The 18,994-nt window shown below is 37.9% G+C and overlaps 3 protein-coding genes across 3 annotated transcripts; 1 reads left to right on the forward strand and 2 right to left on the reverse strand.

The window, feature by feature from the left end:
- Positions 1 to 1,789: 1,789 nt before the first annotated feature.
- On the reverse strand, positions 1,790 to 2,752 carry LOC143478324 (olfactory receptor 1M1-like). The gene has a single exon (XM_076977282.1). The coding sequence runs from the start codon at positions 2,750 to 2,752 to the stop codon at positions 1,790 to 1,792; it is 963 nt and encodes a 320-aa protein (XP_076833397.1).
- Positions 2,753 to 4,899: 2,147 nt separating this feature from the next.
- LOC143478404 (olfactory receptor 8I2-like) lies at positions 4,900 to 5,841 on the reverse strand. The gene has a single exon (XM_076977368.1). It carries the CDS (start codon positions 5,839 to 5,841, stop codon positions 4,900 to 4,902), a length of 942 nt encoding a protein of 313 aa, XP_076833483.1.
- Positions 5,842 to 9,710: 3,869 nt separating this feature from the next.
- On the forward strand, positions 9,711 to 10,667 carry LOC143478392 (olfactory receptor-like protein OLF3). Its single transcript, XM_076977352.1, has one exon. It carries the CDS (start codon positions 9,711 to 9,713, stop codon positions 10,665 to 10,667), a length of 957 nt encoding a protein of 318 aa, XP_076833467.1.
- Positions 10,668 to 18,994: the final 8,327 nt, after the last annotated feature.

Below are 18,994 nucleotides of genomic sequence, written 5' to 3' on the forward strand. Positions count from 1 at the left end.
TGCAAGAAAAATGATTCATATATACATAAAACACATTCCATATAAATAAATTCACACAAGTAATATAATAAATGAGTGTAATGTTTTTTTATACTTGCATAATTACCACAGGATGGCAGCATGAATGGATCTAAAACATCATCTCAACAGTATTATACTTTTTAACTCCTGCTTAGTAAATGCATGTATAGTACCAATCAACCAATATGAGAATCTAGTGTTAATTAAAACTTCATTTAGTCATTTGTGCAACTTGGAGAAAATTATTGTAAACATAAAGGGCAGAGCTACATTTTATCATAGATTTAATATGGAATGCAAGATTTGTCCCCAAAGTATTGTATTGGGTTTATGTGTGATGTCTGTAGCACCAACATCTTTCACTTTAATGAGATTGCCTTGTTCATTTTACCCTTCTAACAATCACCTATTAGAAAATTTGAACTGCACTAGAATTCCTGGACGCTGCTAATTCACATTTTCTTCCTGCTTTAGCATGCACTTAAAAATATTAGGTGCTTCATTAAAATGTTAAGTCCTTCAGTAAAATATTAGGTCCTTCATGAAGAAATGTCATATCTGTCTAAACTCCTCACCTAATCAAACAAGTTTAAAATACCTTCTTAAGGTCTTCGGGAAGAATCTTCATATTACAAGATGTGTTATGTATCATTGGTTTGAACTAAATTACATTAATACTTAGCATCATAGGTGTGATGCTAGGGCCCATGTTCTTCCATAATGTGTTAAGTTGGGTAGTGTGAGCAGTGCCCCCCCCCCCCCCCCCCCAAATTGAAATGAAACATGTCCCCCTGATTAGCATTAACACTAGAACAGCAAGATGTGTCAATTGACGCATGTCAAGGAAAAATCTGAAAAAATGTAACTTTTATTTATTGAAGTTGAAGAACGAAGACAAAAGCTGATTTTTAATAGTTGTGTGCATGATACAGCAGTCTACACCAAGAACAGCGAGATGCGTCAATTGACGCAGTTGAAGATTATAGCATGCAGATTGAAGATGTTGTAGCCTGCTTTGTGCTGTTTTGCAGGCTGACGGGACTGTGACTTTGCTCTCTTCATGTCTATAATAATAAGGCAATCACTACTAGTCACAACGTCCGCAGCTGCAGCGCGATAGCAAGTAGGCTAGTGAGCGTGAATGAACTGCACCAGAGTAATAGGCCTAGGGTATCCATCCTTGACTAGGCCGAGTCCAGACTCCACGTTTCTCACGCTGCTGGATGTTAGCACTGTAAACAAATTCTGCTAGCATGTTGCGCTAAAAAGATGGGTGTAATATATCTGTAAACGATTTGTGCTGCTGCAGTGCAACAGTAGCGTGTAGCATCGATGGGGCATCAATTGACGCAAGCCGCCATTAGTGGTAGATGAAAACAGCTGCTGTTCTAGTATTAATAATAATACAGTTACAAAAAGTGCCATGAGAGATTTATGACATGAGAAGTGTAATAAGCACAACCCCTTATAGCTCCCCCTATAGTTCCCCTACTCATAGATGCATAGCAAGTCCACAATTTAGATTCAGTTTCATCTTTCAGAATGCATCACTGTGGAAGTCTGAATCTGTGTAACATAAATTATACTGAATGGAGAGATGTGAAAAAAAGAGAATATAGTACAGAACATGTCATTAGGTTTCACCACATTCTTGGTCTTAACCTATATATTCACTGATCTGTTCAGTTGTGTGGTCTCTACAGAAAGAGAGAGCCCTGATCAAACAGGTCTGGTGTCTTTTCACTAAAATCTAAGCCATTATGGTCATTCAAGAAGAAGCCATTTTCTTCTTGAGCATTTTCAATATGACACCCTTGATTTCTTTTGTATTTAAGGTGTAAATAAAAGGATTTAGCATAGGTGGAATGGCACTTGACAGAGAAGTACTGATGATCCTCACATTGGGATGGGCAGGAGAAATTAGAGCAGCGAGGTAAATGCCCAGTATAGGGAGGAAAAATACTCCTACAACCAGTAGATGAGAGCCACAGGTCTTCAGTGCTTTGAGCCGTTCCTCCCATGTCGTAATCCTACTCAGGGCAAAAAAAATGCCTAAATATGATAAGACTATAGCAAGCAATGGTCCATAGATGTAAAATGCCGTGCACAGTTTTGCTATAAAATAATTTATGCTGTTGTCATTACAAGCAATTGTGTAAATAGGTCCATGGTCACAAAAAAAACTTTTTACCACATTGGTTTTACAGAAAGAAAGTCGGGTGATTGAAATTACCATTGTGCCAATCAAAACAGTGTTAAATGACCATACAACTGTTAGGACTACAAATATAAAGACGTTATTCACAATGACATGGTATCGTAGAGGTAAACAAATGGCAATAAAGCGATCAAATGCCAGGACAACAAGGGTTAAACTCTGTACACCAGAGAACATAAAGGCAAAAAACATGTTACTCAAACAGGCCTCATACGATATGTACTGAGAATCAAAAACAAATGTCTTCATAAGGTTAGGAATCATAGCATTTGTTTCACCAAAGTCTGCCAGAGCTAAATTAAAGATTCCTATGTATTTGGGAATGTGCAGACGTCTGTCAGTTAATATCATGATGAAGACAACTGAATTTCCAAACACAGAAACAACATAGACAAAAAACAGAAAAACAAAGTACCACTTCCCAAAAGGCAAGTCCGAAAATCCACTGATGAAAAAGTACTTAGGGCGCACAAATGACATATTTTGAGATACATCGGAGTTGAACATGCTCATGTTGTCAGTGATTTTGTTACTGTTTGTTCTCTTCACCCTGAAACAAGAACGCAAATAAGTCAAACCAAAGCACTGGCTTTTTCTATAATCCCCATCAGAAATACAGTCTAACTCAAACAACAATAAGAATCCATCCAGCAATTACATTCTAACTGTAAATGCTGAATAATAACTAACTTTAATCCATTCACCTATCAGTTTTGTCCTTTTATTTGTTGCCTTTTGTATTTGGTATAACTGGTATATTTTTGTACTCTAGGCTCAGCGTCTAACTGAACTCAGCCATCCATTATTTATATAGAGAAAATACTTCCTCAGGTTCTCACGTGAGAGATCAGATGGGGATTTTGTAAAAATTTATTTTCATCACCCTTCAGCACTAGAAAACAGGTGCACAGTAATATAAGGTTTTTTCAAACGGTTTTTAAAAACTATATTGCCATTGTACAGGCAGAAAATTGCTTAATTTATTTATTTTTAGATATAAATAAGAGTAACAAACATTGTTCATTTAACTTGCATGTTGTCTGTCACTGAGTGTCTATAACATAAGGATTGATTTGTGGACATAGAGGTTTTATAAATATGAAAAATACATGAATTGACATACAGCAGGCTGTGAATATTTCAAGGTTTGTAAGTTAGGCCCAGTACATGGACGTAATTTTGGGGGGGGGGGGGGGAACTTTTTCAAAAGCCGGCTTTGGTCCCCCCCCAGTTTTTACGGTTAAAACCAAATATTTAAATAGCGACGAATCTATGTCCCCCCCACTTTTGACATCAAAATTACGTCCATGGCCCAGTATATATATATATCATGGCCCAGGATATATGTTATATCATAATGATACATGTGCTAAAAGTAAGGTTTAGTAATATTGACAATGAAGATGTTTTCTGTCAATTAGACAGTGAAAAGATGATAGATGATCCTGTGCTGCTGGTTTAAGTGGCCTAACACTTTCAAACTACTGCTACAGTTCCCCTGCCTTACTGCACTGGGGTGGGTTTCCCGAAACATTCGTAGCGCTAAGTAGTTTTTAACCTCGTACGTTTTATACGAGGTTACAAAGTACTTAGCGCTACAAACGTTTCGGGAAACCCACTCCTGTTTGAAATTTGTAATTTATATCGAGAGACATTACTGATTTTATTGGCACATTCTTGCATAACTTTTGAGGCTGTAATGAGATTCTTGGGGTGCATGCACATTGTAAAGAAATTTTTTACATTAAGTCAAAAACGAAATGACTACAAACACCATTATGAATAATTGGTTCATTCCAAATATGATTATTGCAATAATATTATTCTCTCATGATACTCTTTCCCTGCGCACACTACTGCAATGATCAACTAAGCTACATCAGTATTTATTTAAGCCAATCCAGCTCCTTCTAAAATAGTCAAAGTGGGGCCTGTGTGATAAACAACATTTGTTGATGACTTTCCAACATTTAGGTGAATACATATTTATTAGTGCATGTACATACATCTAGGTACATTTCTTTTTGTATACTCACATGTGTTTTAACTAAATTGTTTACATTGATTCCATTGTATAATTAACTGTATTTTTAATTTAATAATTTTAGTGAGGTTAAACACTTTTATGCCCCTACCATGAGCTACAAAATTCAAATTTCCCTGTAACAGTGGAGTTGAAGAATCAATTTTATTTAAACACATACATACAACAGACAGTAAGCAACTGCATACTTAAATCAAATCAAATCAAATTTTATTTATATAGCGCTTTTTACAACAGTTGTTGTCACAAAGCAGCTTTACAAGTGCCAAGTCCTAGCCCCCAGTGAGCAAGCCAAGGGCGACAGTGGCAAGGAAAAACTCCCTAGTTTTTACTTACAAAAACCTTTGCTCTGTTGGCATAAAAAAAATTATTAACAGTAATATTTTAAAGGTTCAAAGAAAGAAGTTTTTGCATTATTCTCTATATTTCCAAAGTAGTTGGCAGTACTTTCATGTGGTAGAACCATACAATACAATTAGATACCTCTTAATCAGCAAAAATACACTGAGCATTATTCTTTTTTATTTAAAGTCTCTGTTGTCTACTACTACACAGTTGGATTAAACAGAAAAATATATGCATGTAAGCTGTCTGCAATATTCTTAAGATACTATGTTCATTTGATTGGTTTGACTTTAGATGTAATTCTCAATATTTTATTTCTGATCACTTTTGTTCTAAAACAATATATGAAAGGATTTAATAAAGATGGTCCAAGGATAGTCCCAATTCTCAAACCATGTCGCCCCTCCAGAGATAAAACCATACCGGTCCTTGTCAGAACCGTTATTGCAAATGTGGGACCATAAAAACATATAATGACAATTAAGTGACTAAAGCAAGTGTTGAACACTTTTTTCTTGCTGCCCACCGAGTTCATTCTGATCACAAGAACAGCTATCCTTATGTAAGTCGCACAGATGAAACCAAACGTTGCAAATAGTACAAAGGAGGATAACATTGCAGTCATATCAAAATATGGAGCTGGATCTACACAAGTTGTCCTTACAACAGATCCATAGTCACAAAACATGAACGCCAGCGTTGAGTAACATAACGGTAATGGAATTACAGTTCCAGGTAGAATGGCCATAGTAGCAAAACCCAAAACCCACAGCAAGAAAGTAAGCAGAACAGAACGGAAATTTGTCAGAATAGAATGGTACCGTAGTGGATTGAGTATGGCAATGAATCGATCAAACGCCATGAAAGAAATAGTAAAAAGCTCCATCACAAAACCTACACCAAAAGAAAACATTTGAACAATACATGGAACATAAGATATGGTTTTATAGCCAACTAACAGAACACCTATCATAGTTGGACATGAACTGGTGCAATAGAACATGTCCACAATTGCTAAATTACAGATAAAAAAATACATTGGCTGGTGCAGGCGTTTATCCAAGACAATGAAATATATATTTGCAAGATTAGCAAGCATAACCAGCAGGTATACTGTAAAAATACCAATACCAATAGCCAATGGTCTTTCAAAAGTGTCAAAACCTGTTATAACAAATTCTGTGATAATCCTTCTGGAAACATTCTTAGCCATAGTTTAGCATGCCTTGTGCCAGATCGCTTTTTCTTTGTTCTTTTCAAAGTCCAAGAAGAGTTATCATAGTGCAGATCCTCCACTTCATGTACTTCTGAGTCTGAGAAATGACAAGCAAAGGTGCATGCCGTCGTGCTACCTCAGATCCTATTTGGCAAAACATGCCATCACATGGTATTTATATAGTTCAGCATGATTAATCTTAGTCTATCTTAGAAACCCCTTCAGACCAAAGAAATAGGGAGGGGTCAGTGATGACAACTCATCTAAATCGAGCACAGTTGGTTGCTGCACCATTTAGCCTTAATTTTAAAATAGTACTTACATTAAAATGAGCATTTACATTCACTTTTGCATTTACATTTACATTCACATTTAAATTTGCATGCATTTAGCAGAGGGTCTTATCCAGAGCAACTTACCAAGTGCTTTGCATCTGTTCACAATATACATCCTTGATACTATCAAGGATGTATATTGTAAACAGATGCAAAACACTTGGTAAGTGCTTTAGCATAGACAACCAACTGGAATTAAAACTGATATGTAGAAGTGCAAATAACTATATAAAGATAAACATACAATTTAAAGAACAAGTGGTATCTGCGGTGTTAGTGGCCATTTAAGAACTCAACAAACTGGTGAGTCATCATTCTACTATGAAGATGATGAGACTGCAGTCCAAACAGCTAGATCGTTGGAAGATCGTTTGACCATCCCAGAACCAGGACGGAGAATAGTCTCTCACAATACCCACTTTTTCGTTGAATGACCATCTTGAAAATGGTATTGTTAGCATTTCGCTGACAATATCCTGCGATTTCATCCTTTCCGCTTGGAAAACCTCACAGTAGTGCTCATGAGGCACCAACCACACGGAGCTAATGCACGAGGACCAGCGAGAATACTCTGAGACCATTGGAGCAGGCCCCCACAATTCTAATTCGAAATATGATTGGTTATGATTATATGATTATATGATTATTATGATAGATATGATTATATGATTAAACTGTCAATCCATAATAAAAGCTCTCTTAATGTAAAAGGCAAGTGTATGCGATAAACAGAAGGTCCTGGGGGTCCTTTCTCTGTTTTACCTAGAAAAAACAGGGGTGAAATATTCTGATTGGTTGATTGTTTTCTCCAGCACAAGCATGAAAAGTGGATTTGAAAGCCAATTTAGAGGAAAAATACAAATCATTGGTGAAGTGTTAACATATATTACATATAATAGATAAAGCATCTTTTTCAAGATCAGTGGACCTTCAGAGAAGGCCCCGAAGGCCTTCACGGTTTGCCACTGCTAATTAGCATCCTATTAGCCTATCGCCTAATGTCAATAACGTGAAATCACTCACAGAAATCGGCATACTTTTATCCTTTGCCTGTTTCTCCTCTTCTTATTTTTCTAAACTGTGCACCTGATGGCTTCTTTGGTCTTTTACCTTGATCCATCTTACCTTTCGACTACAGTCCCTTCCCCCATCAGTCAACCCGAGTCACGTGACTTAAACAAATTCACGTAGCCTATGACTTTTTTTTTTCACATAGCTAACCCAATTATTACATGAAGGAATGTTTGTGACAGTGGGTCTATGCTAATTTTAAGAATGAAATACAATTTATATTAAAGCAGTTTGTGTTATGTGACCTGGGATCGGTCTATCTCGCCCCCCTCCCCCTTGCTTCCTCTTACATACACAACCTGTATGACTCTCACTTCACAGCAAGTTGACGTGACAGTGAGGGTGCCACAGATCCAACTCCACTAATCTGACATGGAAATGAGGGGTAGTCTAACCCTAACCCTCTCGTGCACCAGAAATGCTGTAGGAATGCTGTACTTGGATGGGACGTTTTGGTACATAAAAGTCTTCTACAGAAGTCAACACCTTACTCTGGACAGTAGATGCAGTATGTTAATAAAGGCCTGCCCCAGGAACTGTGCCTGAACCAGTGGAAGAAACTAACAGATTCCTGTAATTGGGTAGCTAGGACCTCATTTTTGAAAAGCCATTCCAGCCTTTTCCTAAAGAGACCTGTCACAAAGCCTGCCTGAAACTCCACTTCCAGTTCTTGAGCTGACATTGGCTCAAGGGCAGGTACCATATTAACCAGAAATACTGTGCAGTATATTAAGTGCCTCACACCTTTGACCCTGATGAGATCCGGGCGTGGTCTACCTTCTTGGGGTCCAGCTGGGCGTGGGGGACCCATTGCATTTTTTGTTAAAATAATCAGCAGATTTAGCCCAATTGCAAGTAAAATAAACAATACATATGTTAAATTAGTTTGCTCTCATTTATTTATTAGTTACTTTTTTATTAAAATGTAACACAATAAGGAAATGAATCATAAATCATGCTGGCTGACAGGCTGGTCCTATGGCTAGCTGCTGACGGGCTGGTGCTAACGGAGCTGGCTGCTGCTCATCCTCCTTTTCATTATCACCATCAGACTCTGATATTTCAGAAATGTGATCCTGAAATGTCTTCTTCTGAATCACCATCAAAATCCTCTGTCTCTTCCAATAGCAGCTGTAAGGCAGTCTGAACTGAGAATCGCTTTGCCATCTTTTATAGCATTTTTAGCATTTTTAGCATTTATAGCATCATGTCCCCATGATTGGATGAAACACACACTCACACACACATAGACACACACACACACACACACACACACACACACACACACACACACACACAGGTCCAGAGAGGAGGGAGGGATAATGAGGGCTGAGAGAAAAGATGCTTCTTTCAGATCTCACCCCTTTGTCTCTATAGAGATTCTTCGTTTGCTGTCTGACAATATGCAATCAACCCCTGATGTGACAACCATCAAAAGTGTTGATGGTTGCTCACCTTTGCATGCCAAACTCCTCTGTCCTTTGTTTGTATATCCTTTAAAGTCATACAGACGACTATCAACTACCCAACCCAATGTTGATTGCCCACTTTGACTAGCCCAGGGCCCAGTGGACCCTGGACCCTGTATGTAATACAAATGTGAAGGGGGGGGTACGGGGGGGTGGTCATTGAAAATATTTTCTGATTTATGTTGCTCACAGAAAATGAGCCAAGGACCAATGAATCTCAGTTTGAAAAAAAAAAAATTGTAGAATTTTTTTAAGCTGATTTTTTAAAAATGGGTCCCACAGACCCTTGGACCATATAAGGGTTAAACAGTATACCCAATGCAATATGTAGGTACTTAAAAACCGAGAAATCAGTGAATCATATTGTGTTTCAATTGGCACTAGACCTTTTTGTCATTCATTTAATATTTGAGTCTAAAAACAATCTGGAGAGCTACCTCAAAGAAAATTTTAACATACTTTCAGTCTCCACAATCAGGACTGGCTAAAACATAACAATTTATTATCAGATTTTCACAAATCCTGATTGTTATGTACATAAATCATAGCAGGAATGTACGCTAAATTTGCTTTGAATCAGCACTTCGGAAGTGCTCGGAAATGAATGCATTAAATCTACAAAAAAAAATTTACTAATTTTTTTTTTACTAATACTTTTACTAATTTTAATTATCTTCATTTGCATATCTGACAAATGTGTGCTTTTAAACTATTTGAATAAAGTAGAGTAGATGTCCTACAGGGAATTGGGAAGTGTGCACACACATAAACCAGAGAGCAAAATAACACTGAACTCTATAAATTGCCTGCAGCACCTGTTTTTGTCACCACAGTTGATCTGACATTGAAGAAGACTGCAGTTTTGTATGGCTGTTCACAAGCTATAACATTCTAAAAAGCAAAAAGAACAGAAAGACTACTTTGGACATTCAATGGAAATTTCCTTATTTAAAAGCCTGTTTGTCTTTCAAGTCACAAAAAATAGATAACTATGGTTCAAAACATTTCTAGAAAAATGAATATTGAATTTGTTATTACAGGATTTGATACTTTAGAAAAGCCAGTGGCTGCTGGTGTTATTATATTGATAATATATATTGTCGTTATGGTTGCTAACCTTGCAAACATATGCATTATTGTCTTGGATAAGCGTCTGCACCAGCCAATGTATCTTTTTATCTGCAATCTAGCAGTTGTAGACATGCTGTACTCTACCAGTTCATGTCCAACTATGATAGGTGTCCTTTTAGTTGGTTATAAAACCATATCTTATGTTCCATGTATTGTTCAGATGTTTGCTTTTGGTTTAGGTTTTGTGATGGAGATGTTTACTATTTCTGTCATGGCATTTGATCGATTAATTGCCATACTCAATCCACTACGGTACCATTCTATTCTGACAAATTTCCGCACTGTTTTGCTCACTATTTTACTGTGGATTATGGGTTCTGCTTCTATGGCCATAGTGCCTGGTACAGTACTTCCTCTGCCACTGTGTTACTCATCTCTGAAATATGTGTTTTGTGATTATGCGGCTGTTGTTAGACTAACTTGTGTAGATCCAAATCCATATTTTGATATGATATCATTGTTTTCCTTCATACTTATGTTTGGTACATTTAGTTTTATTTGCATGTCTTATCTTAGGATAGTTATAATTGTAGTCAGAATGACCTCAAAGGGTAACAGGAAAAAAGTGTTTAATACTTGCATAAGTCACTTGATAGTGATAGTCTGCTATTATGGGCCCACCTTCGTACTAACAGGCCTAACCAGGATTGGGTTAGTCCTAACACTAGAGGAACGACATGGGATGAGAGTTGGGACAATTCTTGGTCCTTCTTTGGTAAATCCTTTTATATACTGTTTTAGCACTAAAGAGATAAGAAATAAAATTTTGAGAATTCTCTCAAAAGTTGAAATCAAGACTGAAGAAACAAGACAATGATCTCAAACATATTTGGATTTGTATATTAAACAATATTCATTCCAAGATCACTAGTTATTTTTATAGGCAAAAAAGTTTTATTGTAGTATCAACTGACCACAAAGAATGGACATAATAAATATTCTTAACTTTTAGCAAACTCTAAATACATAGGATTGTGATTATTTTTATAATCTTATATGTAAATATAAGATTATTTTTCTGCACATTTTCAATTCACTCACTGGTATACAGCTTTCCTTGTAGATTTCAGGGTTGCACAACCAATATTTCTTACCCTTGTCTTATTACATGTGGGTCCATACTTAATTGAGATTGATATTTAAAATGTGTAACAATTTTTATACTTACTGTTTAATTATTGAAGGTCAACCATTTGTTTAAATTAATATTTTTTCATATGTTCATTTAACTTCCTTCCATGCTGAAAGCTTAGTAAAGGGATTTGATATATGTCAGCTCATATACCAAGCTGAGTGCTTGGAAAAATTAAATATGATTGTGTGATTGACCACTTAATTTCTAAAAACTCAGATTAACTTAGAAGTAAACATTACATTGAAAACTTGTATGAGGTTTTGTGAACAAGAATTTTAGCTGTGCAAATCATTGTGATAATATAAGATTCTACATAGTTATTCAGTCCTATTCTATGGAATGAGATACTGTGTAACACACATCTTGTTTGTAGTTAAAAACCTACAGTGTTATTCCTTTTGTTTCTTACCAGGTTATGTCTATTTTATGGACTCATGTTGAAACAAACTGCATCATTACCTTACCCATTATAAAATCGCTTATTTTTCACTTGGTAGTCGCTTTTATTACAGGTAAGTTACATTCTCTTTAAATGTAGCAGGCTAGGTATTTAGACAGAAACGAAGGTTTAAAAACCCCTTTACAGGCATGAAAATCTGTCACCTTTCGGCGAAATTCGCCGTTTTGAAGTTGAAAAGGGTGACATACGTGAATAGTGTAGATCCGATGAGTTTTTTGGTTTTTTTTTTTTAGGGGGGGGGGGGGGTCGGGAGGTTATATGTATATATTTTAATTATCATATTGACTTAATAAGCAAACAGAACACTTCCGAAATCGGCCATTTCAATGACACAGTGGCCAGCAGTTTCCGCCCAGAACCATCATAGAGGCCAAATAACATTTCAATCATACCAACGTTCTTCATTCATGTTATTCATTTACTGCTAAGCGGGACGAGAAGCAGGACCTAGTGCTACACCGGAGACAAGTCAGAAGAGCGTACATTTACCAGATCGTACATCTACCACTACATTTACCAGATCATACATTTACCAGTGGATTTAATTGGGTTATTAATGGTTTCAATCGTTTTCATATTTTGCGGTAAAACAAAGTTACTGCCGTTCGCTACAGCGTTGAATACTGTCAGAGCCACAAGCTCTTTGTGATAAATAGGTAGATAGATAGAACTCTATTAAGTTCGCAGCAACCCCGTGTAGTTAACGGTGACATAAAATAAGAAACGAGATTTTTTTTCTAGTGTCTGTAGTTGTAACTGGTGAATCCAGGGACGGGTGAGGATAACATTCGCGCCAGGGCTGAAAACGTTAAAGATGAAGTTGTAAACGCTTGTCGTTTGAGTCTACCCTGTGCTTTAGCCCATGTTAGAAAATAAAAACACGTGAACCTGGTATTTTTACACTCATTTTCGCCGCTGATGTATTTATTGGTTCATTAAGACGTAATGGTTTTGACTGAGCCATTAGGAATGGTGAAAGCCGCTTCTCGCGTTTAAGGATCTGGCTTCATACATTGAATCCATTGACAAGACAGTCAAACAGACATTTTTGAACCTTTTGTACTAGTACACTTTAACACTATTTATCTCAAGTTGTACATATAGGAAAATGATCATTCAGGGCTCATTCATTGGGCCAACACATTGCGTCACCTCCAGGCTTATATTTCCATAATTTTGGTTCTATCCAGACCCTCCAGAATTTCACGATGTTGCAATTTGCAACTTCAATGCAAATTCAAGCAAACCCAGTGAATTCAGGGCGGTGTTGCAACTGCAGCCAATCACTGCAACTTTCCCGCAAATTTGACCAATCACAGATATCGTCTTCATGTGACGTCGACAAACTCCCGCCTTACTTCCGTGTATACATTCAAGAGGAGCAGACTGAAAGCAGCATGAGCGAGGCAAACGTTTCACACTTGCCGACGAAAATAAGGCCAAAATATCGGGAAAAGCAGTATCCCGGTACACTACATGAAAGTGGGGGTAAACTGTTTTTTTTTTTTTGTTTTCAATGTTTTATTATTTCACAACGATGGGTTCATACATGTATTTCCAACAAGTTTAACATTTCTAGCACCAGTCCATCCACTCTTTTAAGAGACGGAAAGTCCATTTCTGCCACCGAGCTGTTGCACTTCGAGGGATCAAGAAAGTGAGAGGAATCATTGTGCATTGGCCGTCCCAAGACCTGTGCTTCAGGGGGCGGGGCATACAAAAACTTGAGAGGGATCATTCCTGCCCACACTATAGAGTAAGAGAAATAAAATCATTGCTTGAAGTGTTAAAACCAGGGGTAAAACACAGGATAAGAAGCAAAATACCCATGTAATCACAACAAAAACAAAAAACACACCGCAATGTGCGTCACAATTTTTTTGAAAAACACACACATCAAACATTTTAGGTTGCAACAATCACAAAAACAGCCCGCGAAATCCTGGTGGGACTGACAGGTAAGAGTCTAAACGTAGATTTACCAGTAAATCAAGAGCTTTGCCTTTTGGCTCAGCTCCCTTTTCACCACAACGGTCCTGTACAGAGTCCGCAATACTGCAGCCGTAGCACCGGTCCACCTGTCAATCTCTCTTTCTATTCTTCCCTCACTTTTGAACAAGAACCCGAGGTACTTAAACTCCTGCACTTGAGGCAAGGACTCACTCCCGACCCATAGAGGGCACTTCACCCTTGTCCGACTGAGTACCATGGTCTCAGTTTTAGAGGTGCTGATTCTCATCCCGGCTGCCTCACACTTGGCTGCAAACTGATCTAGTGAGAGCTGCAGGTCTCAGCACGATGATGCCAACAGTACCACATCATTTGCAAAAAGAAGACGCGGACTGAACCCCCTCCGCGACTAGGCCACACCGAGAAATTCTGACCATAAAAGTTATGAACAGAATCGGTGACTAACTCCCACCAGGAACCAGTCTGCCTTACTGCCGGCCATGTGAACCAAGCTCCTGCTCCATTCGTACAGGGACTGGATAGCCCGTAGCAGCTGGCCCCGTACCCTATACTCCTGGATCACCCCCCAGAGGAATCCCAGAGGAACACGATCGAATGCCTTCTCAAAATCCATGAAGCACATGTGGACTAGTTGAGCAAACTCCCATGCACCCTCTAGGGCCCTTGCAAGGGTAAAAAGCTGGTCCAGTGTTCCACAACCAGGACAGAACCCACTTTGTCTGGACTATCGACCAGACTCTCTTCTTCAGAACCCCTGCATAGACTTTACCTGGGAGGAGGAGTGTGATTCCCCAATAGTTGGAGCACACCCTCCGGTCCCCTATTTGCCGGTCCAGAGGCACTGCCCCTGATGTACACGCGATGTTGCAAAGATGTGTCAGCCAGGATAGTCCTACAACATTCAGAGCCTTAACATTAGAAGCCACAAGCGCCGGTCATTTGACCGATGTGACATCTTACTAGAAGCGCCGCATCTGTTTGACTTACTTATACCTAGAAGCGTGGAGCGCCGGTCATTTGACCGCAGCAGCTAAAAAAAAATTATACCTTTGCACTGGATCCAATTTCAGAACCTTCCTTTCATGACTTTTCCCAGAATTGTCCTTTTAATAAACTAGTATTTTTACATTGTGAAAAGAAACCCTGTACAGGCTAGTTTAAATCGATTTCGCTCATATCTCTGTAATTGTGATGCTCGAAGGAGGAGGCATGACGAACGAAGAAGTAGTGAAACATACACAAACGAAAAGTTCAGCACGTATATCCCAAGCACACAAAACACAGTCGCTCACACTGGCATAAACTTTAGACAAAGATGAGCACGAGACATTGCGCGAACGCACATTAAATAGATGATTAACATATTCCCCCGTGATCACGAGACAAGGCACAGGTGAGACTAACGAACATGCTCACAAATGACCCACACCCACAGATCTACACACATGGACATAACCAGAGTTGGGAACGTTACTTTAAAAAAGTAATTAGTTATAGTTACTCACTACTTGTTCAAAAAAGTAACTGTGTTAGTAACTGAATTACTCTATAATAAAAGTAACTCGTTACCAGGGAAAGTAATTATTTGCATTACAGTAAAAAAAAAGTTATATGTCAATGAATAAGGATTTTTTGAAAAAGCAGTTTTCACAGTCAGTTGAAATGAGTAGATCAGAAAGGTGTTTAACTTTAACTTTTGATATTTATTGCACATCAACAGACCAGTTCAGGATAAAATCTTTTAAAATCCCAAATCTTTGTAAAAAAAAAAGCAAAAGCAAACAGTTACACTATATAAAGTACATTTACATCTATCAAATTAAATTTAATTCTCTCAACCTGAAACAACTGGTTTGTTCACAACAGAAGTAAACTTAATAATTAGGAATGCACCGAAAATTTTCAGCCGAAATGGCTTAAATTTGTATTTTCGGTTTTCCGCCGAAATACTTTCATCACCGAAACAACACGGCCGAAAATGTGTTGTGATGACGCAAGCAAAAATCGCCACCTGCACGCGCTTATTTGGATAAAGCTAGCAAAAAGTTTTCCAGTGATGGCGCCAAGGAAAAGGACATTACACCAAAAATTATGGTACTCGTTGCCTTAGACGATCAGCCGTTCTCTGTCGTAGGGATTTCGTAGGCTAATAGAGCACATTGAGCCCCGTTATGTTTTGCCGAGCAGACGACATTTCTCAGAAGCGTGTTTACCTGAGCTGTTTAATGTTGTTGCAACTCACGTCACGTTTTTATGAGAGAATTTATATTTATCTTTCAGGCCAGTCAGTTATAATTAAATTTAACTCGTATAAAATACATATATTTATCCTCTCAAATAAAAATGGTCTGCAAGCGAGTTAAATTTAATTAGTGGTCGACCATTGTCAGCGTTATCGCCGTTAACGGCCCACCAATAATTTTATTTTATAATATGCATTACTGTAATGTCAGTGCTAAATAAATTTTCAAATCAAATTTTGTAGTTGATTTATTCTTTGAATAGCAATGCCTTGATTTTAGTGAGGTTAGCCATAAATCCAATGTTACTAATAATTGGCATAATGTATTTCGGTGTTTCGGTTTTGGGCTTTCGGCCTTGGTTTCCTCATTTTCGGTTTCGGCTAAGAATTTTCATTTCGGTGCATCCCTATTAATAATAAAACCTCTTAATTCTTAATTTAATGAATCAAATACCCAGTCTGGTATACATTCAGGAATTTCAAGTATTTAATTTCAAGTCTTAAATAATGTTTATATCGCCACCTTGAAAATGCAAATTTTTCTTCGGCTTGCTCCTGACTTGCTATTTCTGCCTCTTATCCGTTTGTGTTGTGTGTCACTGCTGGTGTGCTTCGGGACACGTGTAAAAACACTGGCTCTGATTGGCTACCATAACACTGCCTTAGTCAATCGCTTACTGACTTGTTAAGTTAAACAGCTGTTACACCGAGAACTGTGACCTATCGAGTTCTGTTACTCCTCACTAGCCTGGGCAAGGGTCCACTCGAATTACTGTTAGTATATCAATATATAGTAACGCACCGCTTTTAATGACCAGTAACGTCAACAGCGTTGTAATGACAGGAAAAGTAGTTAATTATATTATTCGGTTACTGACAGAATGACGCTGTTACCCCGTTATTTTTAACGGCGTTATTCGCAACACTGGACATAACTACATGCAGACAAAGTAATGACACGCCCACAAGAAGGGGTCTGAAACTGTCACAGTGACAGTAAGCGGCTGTCGCAAAGATTTGTATGTCATTTACAAATTGTATGTCAGTATAAATAAATAAAGATCAATAGTTTTCAAAACAAAATTTATCACAAAGTTCAAACTGAGTGTGCGTAAAGAAAAAACAGAATTTGTCCGTTGATCGAAAGTGAAAGCGAAAGTTTTTCACTTTCCAAAGTCTTAAAATAAATAATTTATTTATTAATATTATTTAATATATACTCAGTGATGTCAGTAACGCGTTCATTACTCTAATCTTGCCACTTTTTTCGGTAACAGGTAATATAACACGCTACTATTTCCAGTCCAGTAATCAGATTAAAGTTACTTATCCACATAACTGTGCGTTACTATTTTTATTTTCCCTAGTAAAAATAATTAATAAATAAATAATAAATAATAAAAATATATGTTTGCTTTCTTCTTGGCTCAGTTCTACTTTTGCGTCTGACCGTAGCGCTCGACTCCACATGCTGCGCGCGACCCTGTGAGAGCGCGAGCGCGTTTTACAAGTCATTTTTTTTCATTTTTTCTTTTTTTTGTGTCCTCCCGTAACGATATGTGGTAGTGTAAAGAAACACCCCTCAAAAACAAGGATTTGAATTTTAATGTTGCATTGTGTTCCACGTTTTAAAATGCTGGAATTTTGACTAATGTAGCCTACTCTAAAATGCTTGAAATTGTAATGGTATTTAGTTTCACAACAAGTAGCTGTCTGACTGAACAGTTCGCTTGTATTACGTTTACAAATAAATTTACAAATAATACAGCGCAGCTACACAAATGTAATGTCAGGAGATACTGTAGCAACTACTACTCCTCTCGGTGACACTGGGGGCGTGGCGTCTGCGCGCACCAGGGTTGCGTTATCAATAAAGTTTCCCTCCTCGGCATTTTTGGATTAAGCATTTTCTGCCTCGGTTACCGAACCTGCTTCAATACATTGTTACTGTTAAAAATGCACTTCCAATAAAGTGAGTATTGGAAAAATTTATTTTGCTGCTGAATGTAACTACTAAAGTAACTTGTAATCTAACGTAACTAAGTTACTTTTAAAAGGAGTAATCAGTAATGCCATCACTGTATATACTATATATAAAGCAGTTGTCTGAGTGTGAGTGTATTTGCTTGTATGCCCAGTGGTGGATGGTGTTCTGCCACTAGGGTCTGTCCTCTCTCCCCTTCCTGCACCCCATTCAGTCCCCCAGGGGGCTGTGGAACCCGGTAGAGAGTACTCTGTGTGCAATTGGCTGCCGCTTCTCTCCGGAGTGTGATTGGTTGTACCTGTGTTAAAACTGTAAAGCGACCTTGGGTATATAGAAAGGCGCTATATAAGTTGAAGATTCATTCATTCATTCATATATATTTGAAACGGCAACACAATACGGCAAGAGAACAAAAGGAACATTATCCCATCCCGCATTGTATATCATTTTAATAATTTTGCATTTTGTTACGCAAAGGTACATAGCCTACCTTTTATAATTAGATTTTTGTAATTCCTTTTGCCTATTTGTGCTTTTTGTTCATTGTGTAACAGAAAACATTATAGACATTTATTTGTAGATTTGTTATGTTCACCATAGCCTGCAATACACTAACATACACAATTTTTAGACATTAAAACTTGAAATGGCATAACATTAATTGAGTATACAAATAAACTTGCTTTGGCTCAGTCTATGGGCTTCACTTTACTTTGAGTACTGAACAAGCTTCTGTGAATGTGGGGGTTGGAGGTTCCAGCACAGTCTGTTGCATTAGCAAGACAAAAGACGCTAACGCTTCACAGTGGGGGGTGCGGGCCAGTGGGTTATTGGTGTGCCCTATGAATCTAGTATGAATGATAATCTAGTGACATATATGCCAACAGAATAACACAGACAAATAAGCAACCTATTACACTAACCAAGCAAACTATTACACTAACCAAGAAACAAAGCCAAAACAATATTTTGCATTTACGTTTTCGCACAAACCAAGAAATGCGATATGAAACTAAACTGACAATGGGGAAGCTACTGAAAACAAGGTCACAAGGTACTGATTCTAAAAGGTTATTTAGTCACATTAATTTGTTAACATATTGATGTGCAAATGTCACCATTACAAATATTTTTTTTGGGCGGAGCCTTGCCGTCAAGGAGTTTCACAACTACCCTGGTCACCTCAGCCCGAGTGATGGGCAAACCCCCATCTGAGTCGTCTAGCTCTGCTTCCTCTGTGGAAGGCACGATGATGGGATTGAGAAGATCCTTGAAGTATTCCTTCCGCCGTCTAATGACATCCCCAGTCAAGGTCAGCAGATCCCCAGCCCCACTATATACAGTGTTGGTCA

The sequence above is a fragment of the Brachyhypopomus gauderio genome, chromosome 16 (assembly GCF_052324685.1).
Source record: "Brachyhypopomus gauderio isolate BG-103 chromosome 16, BGAUD_0.2, whole genome shotgun sequence".
Classification (NCBI taxonomy): domain Eukaryota; kingdom Metazoa; phylum Chordata; class Actinopteri; order Gymnotiformes; family Hypopomidae; genus Brachyhypopomus; species Brachyhypopomus gauderio.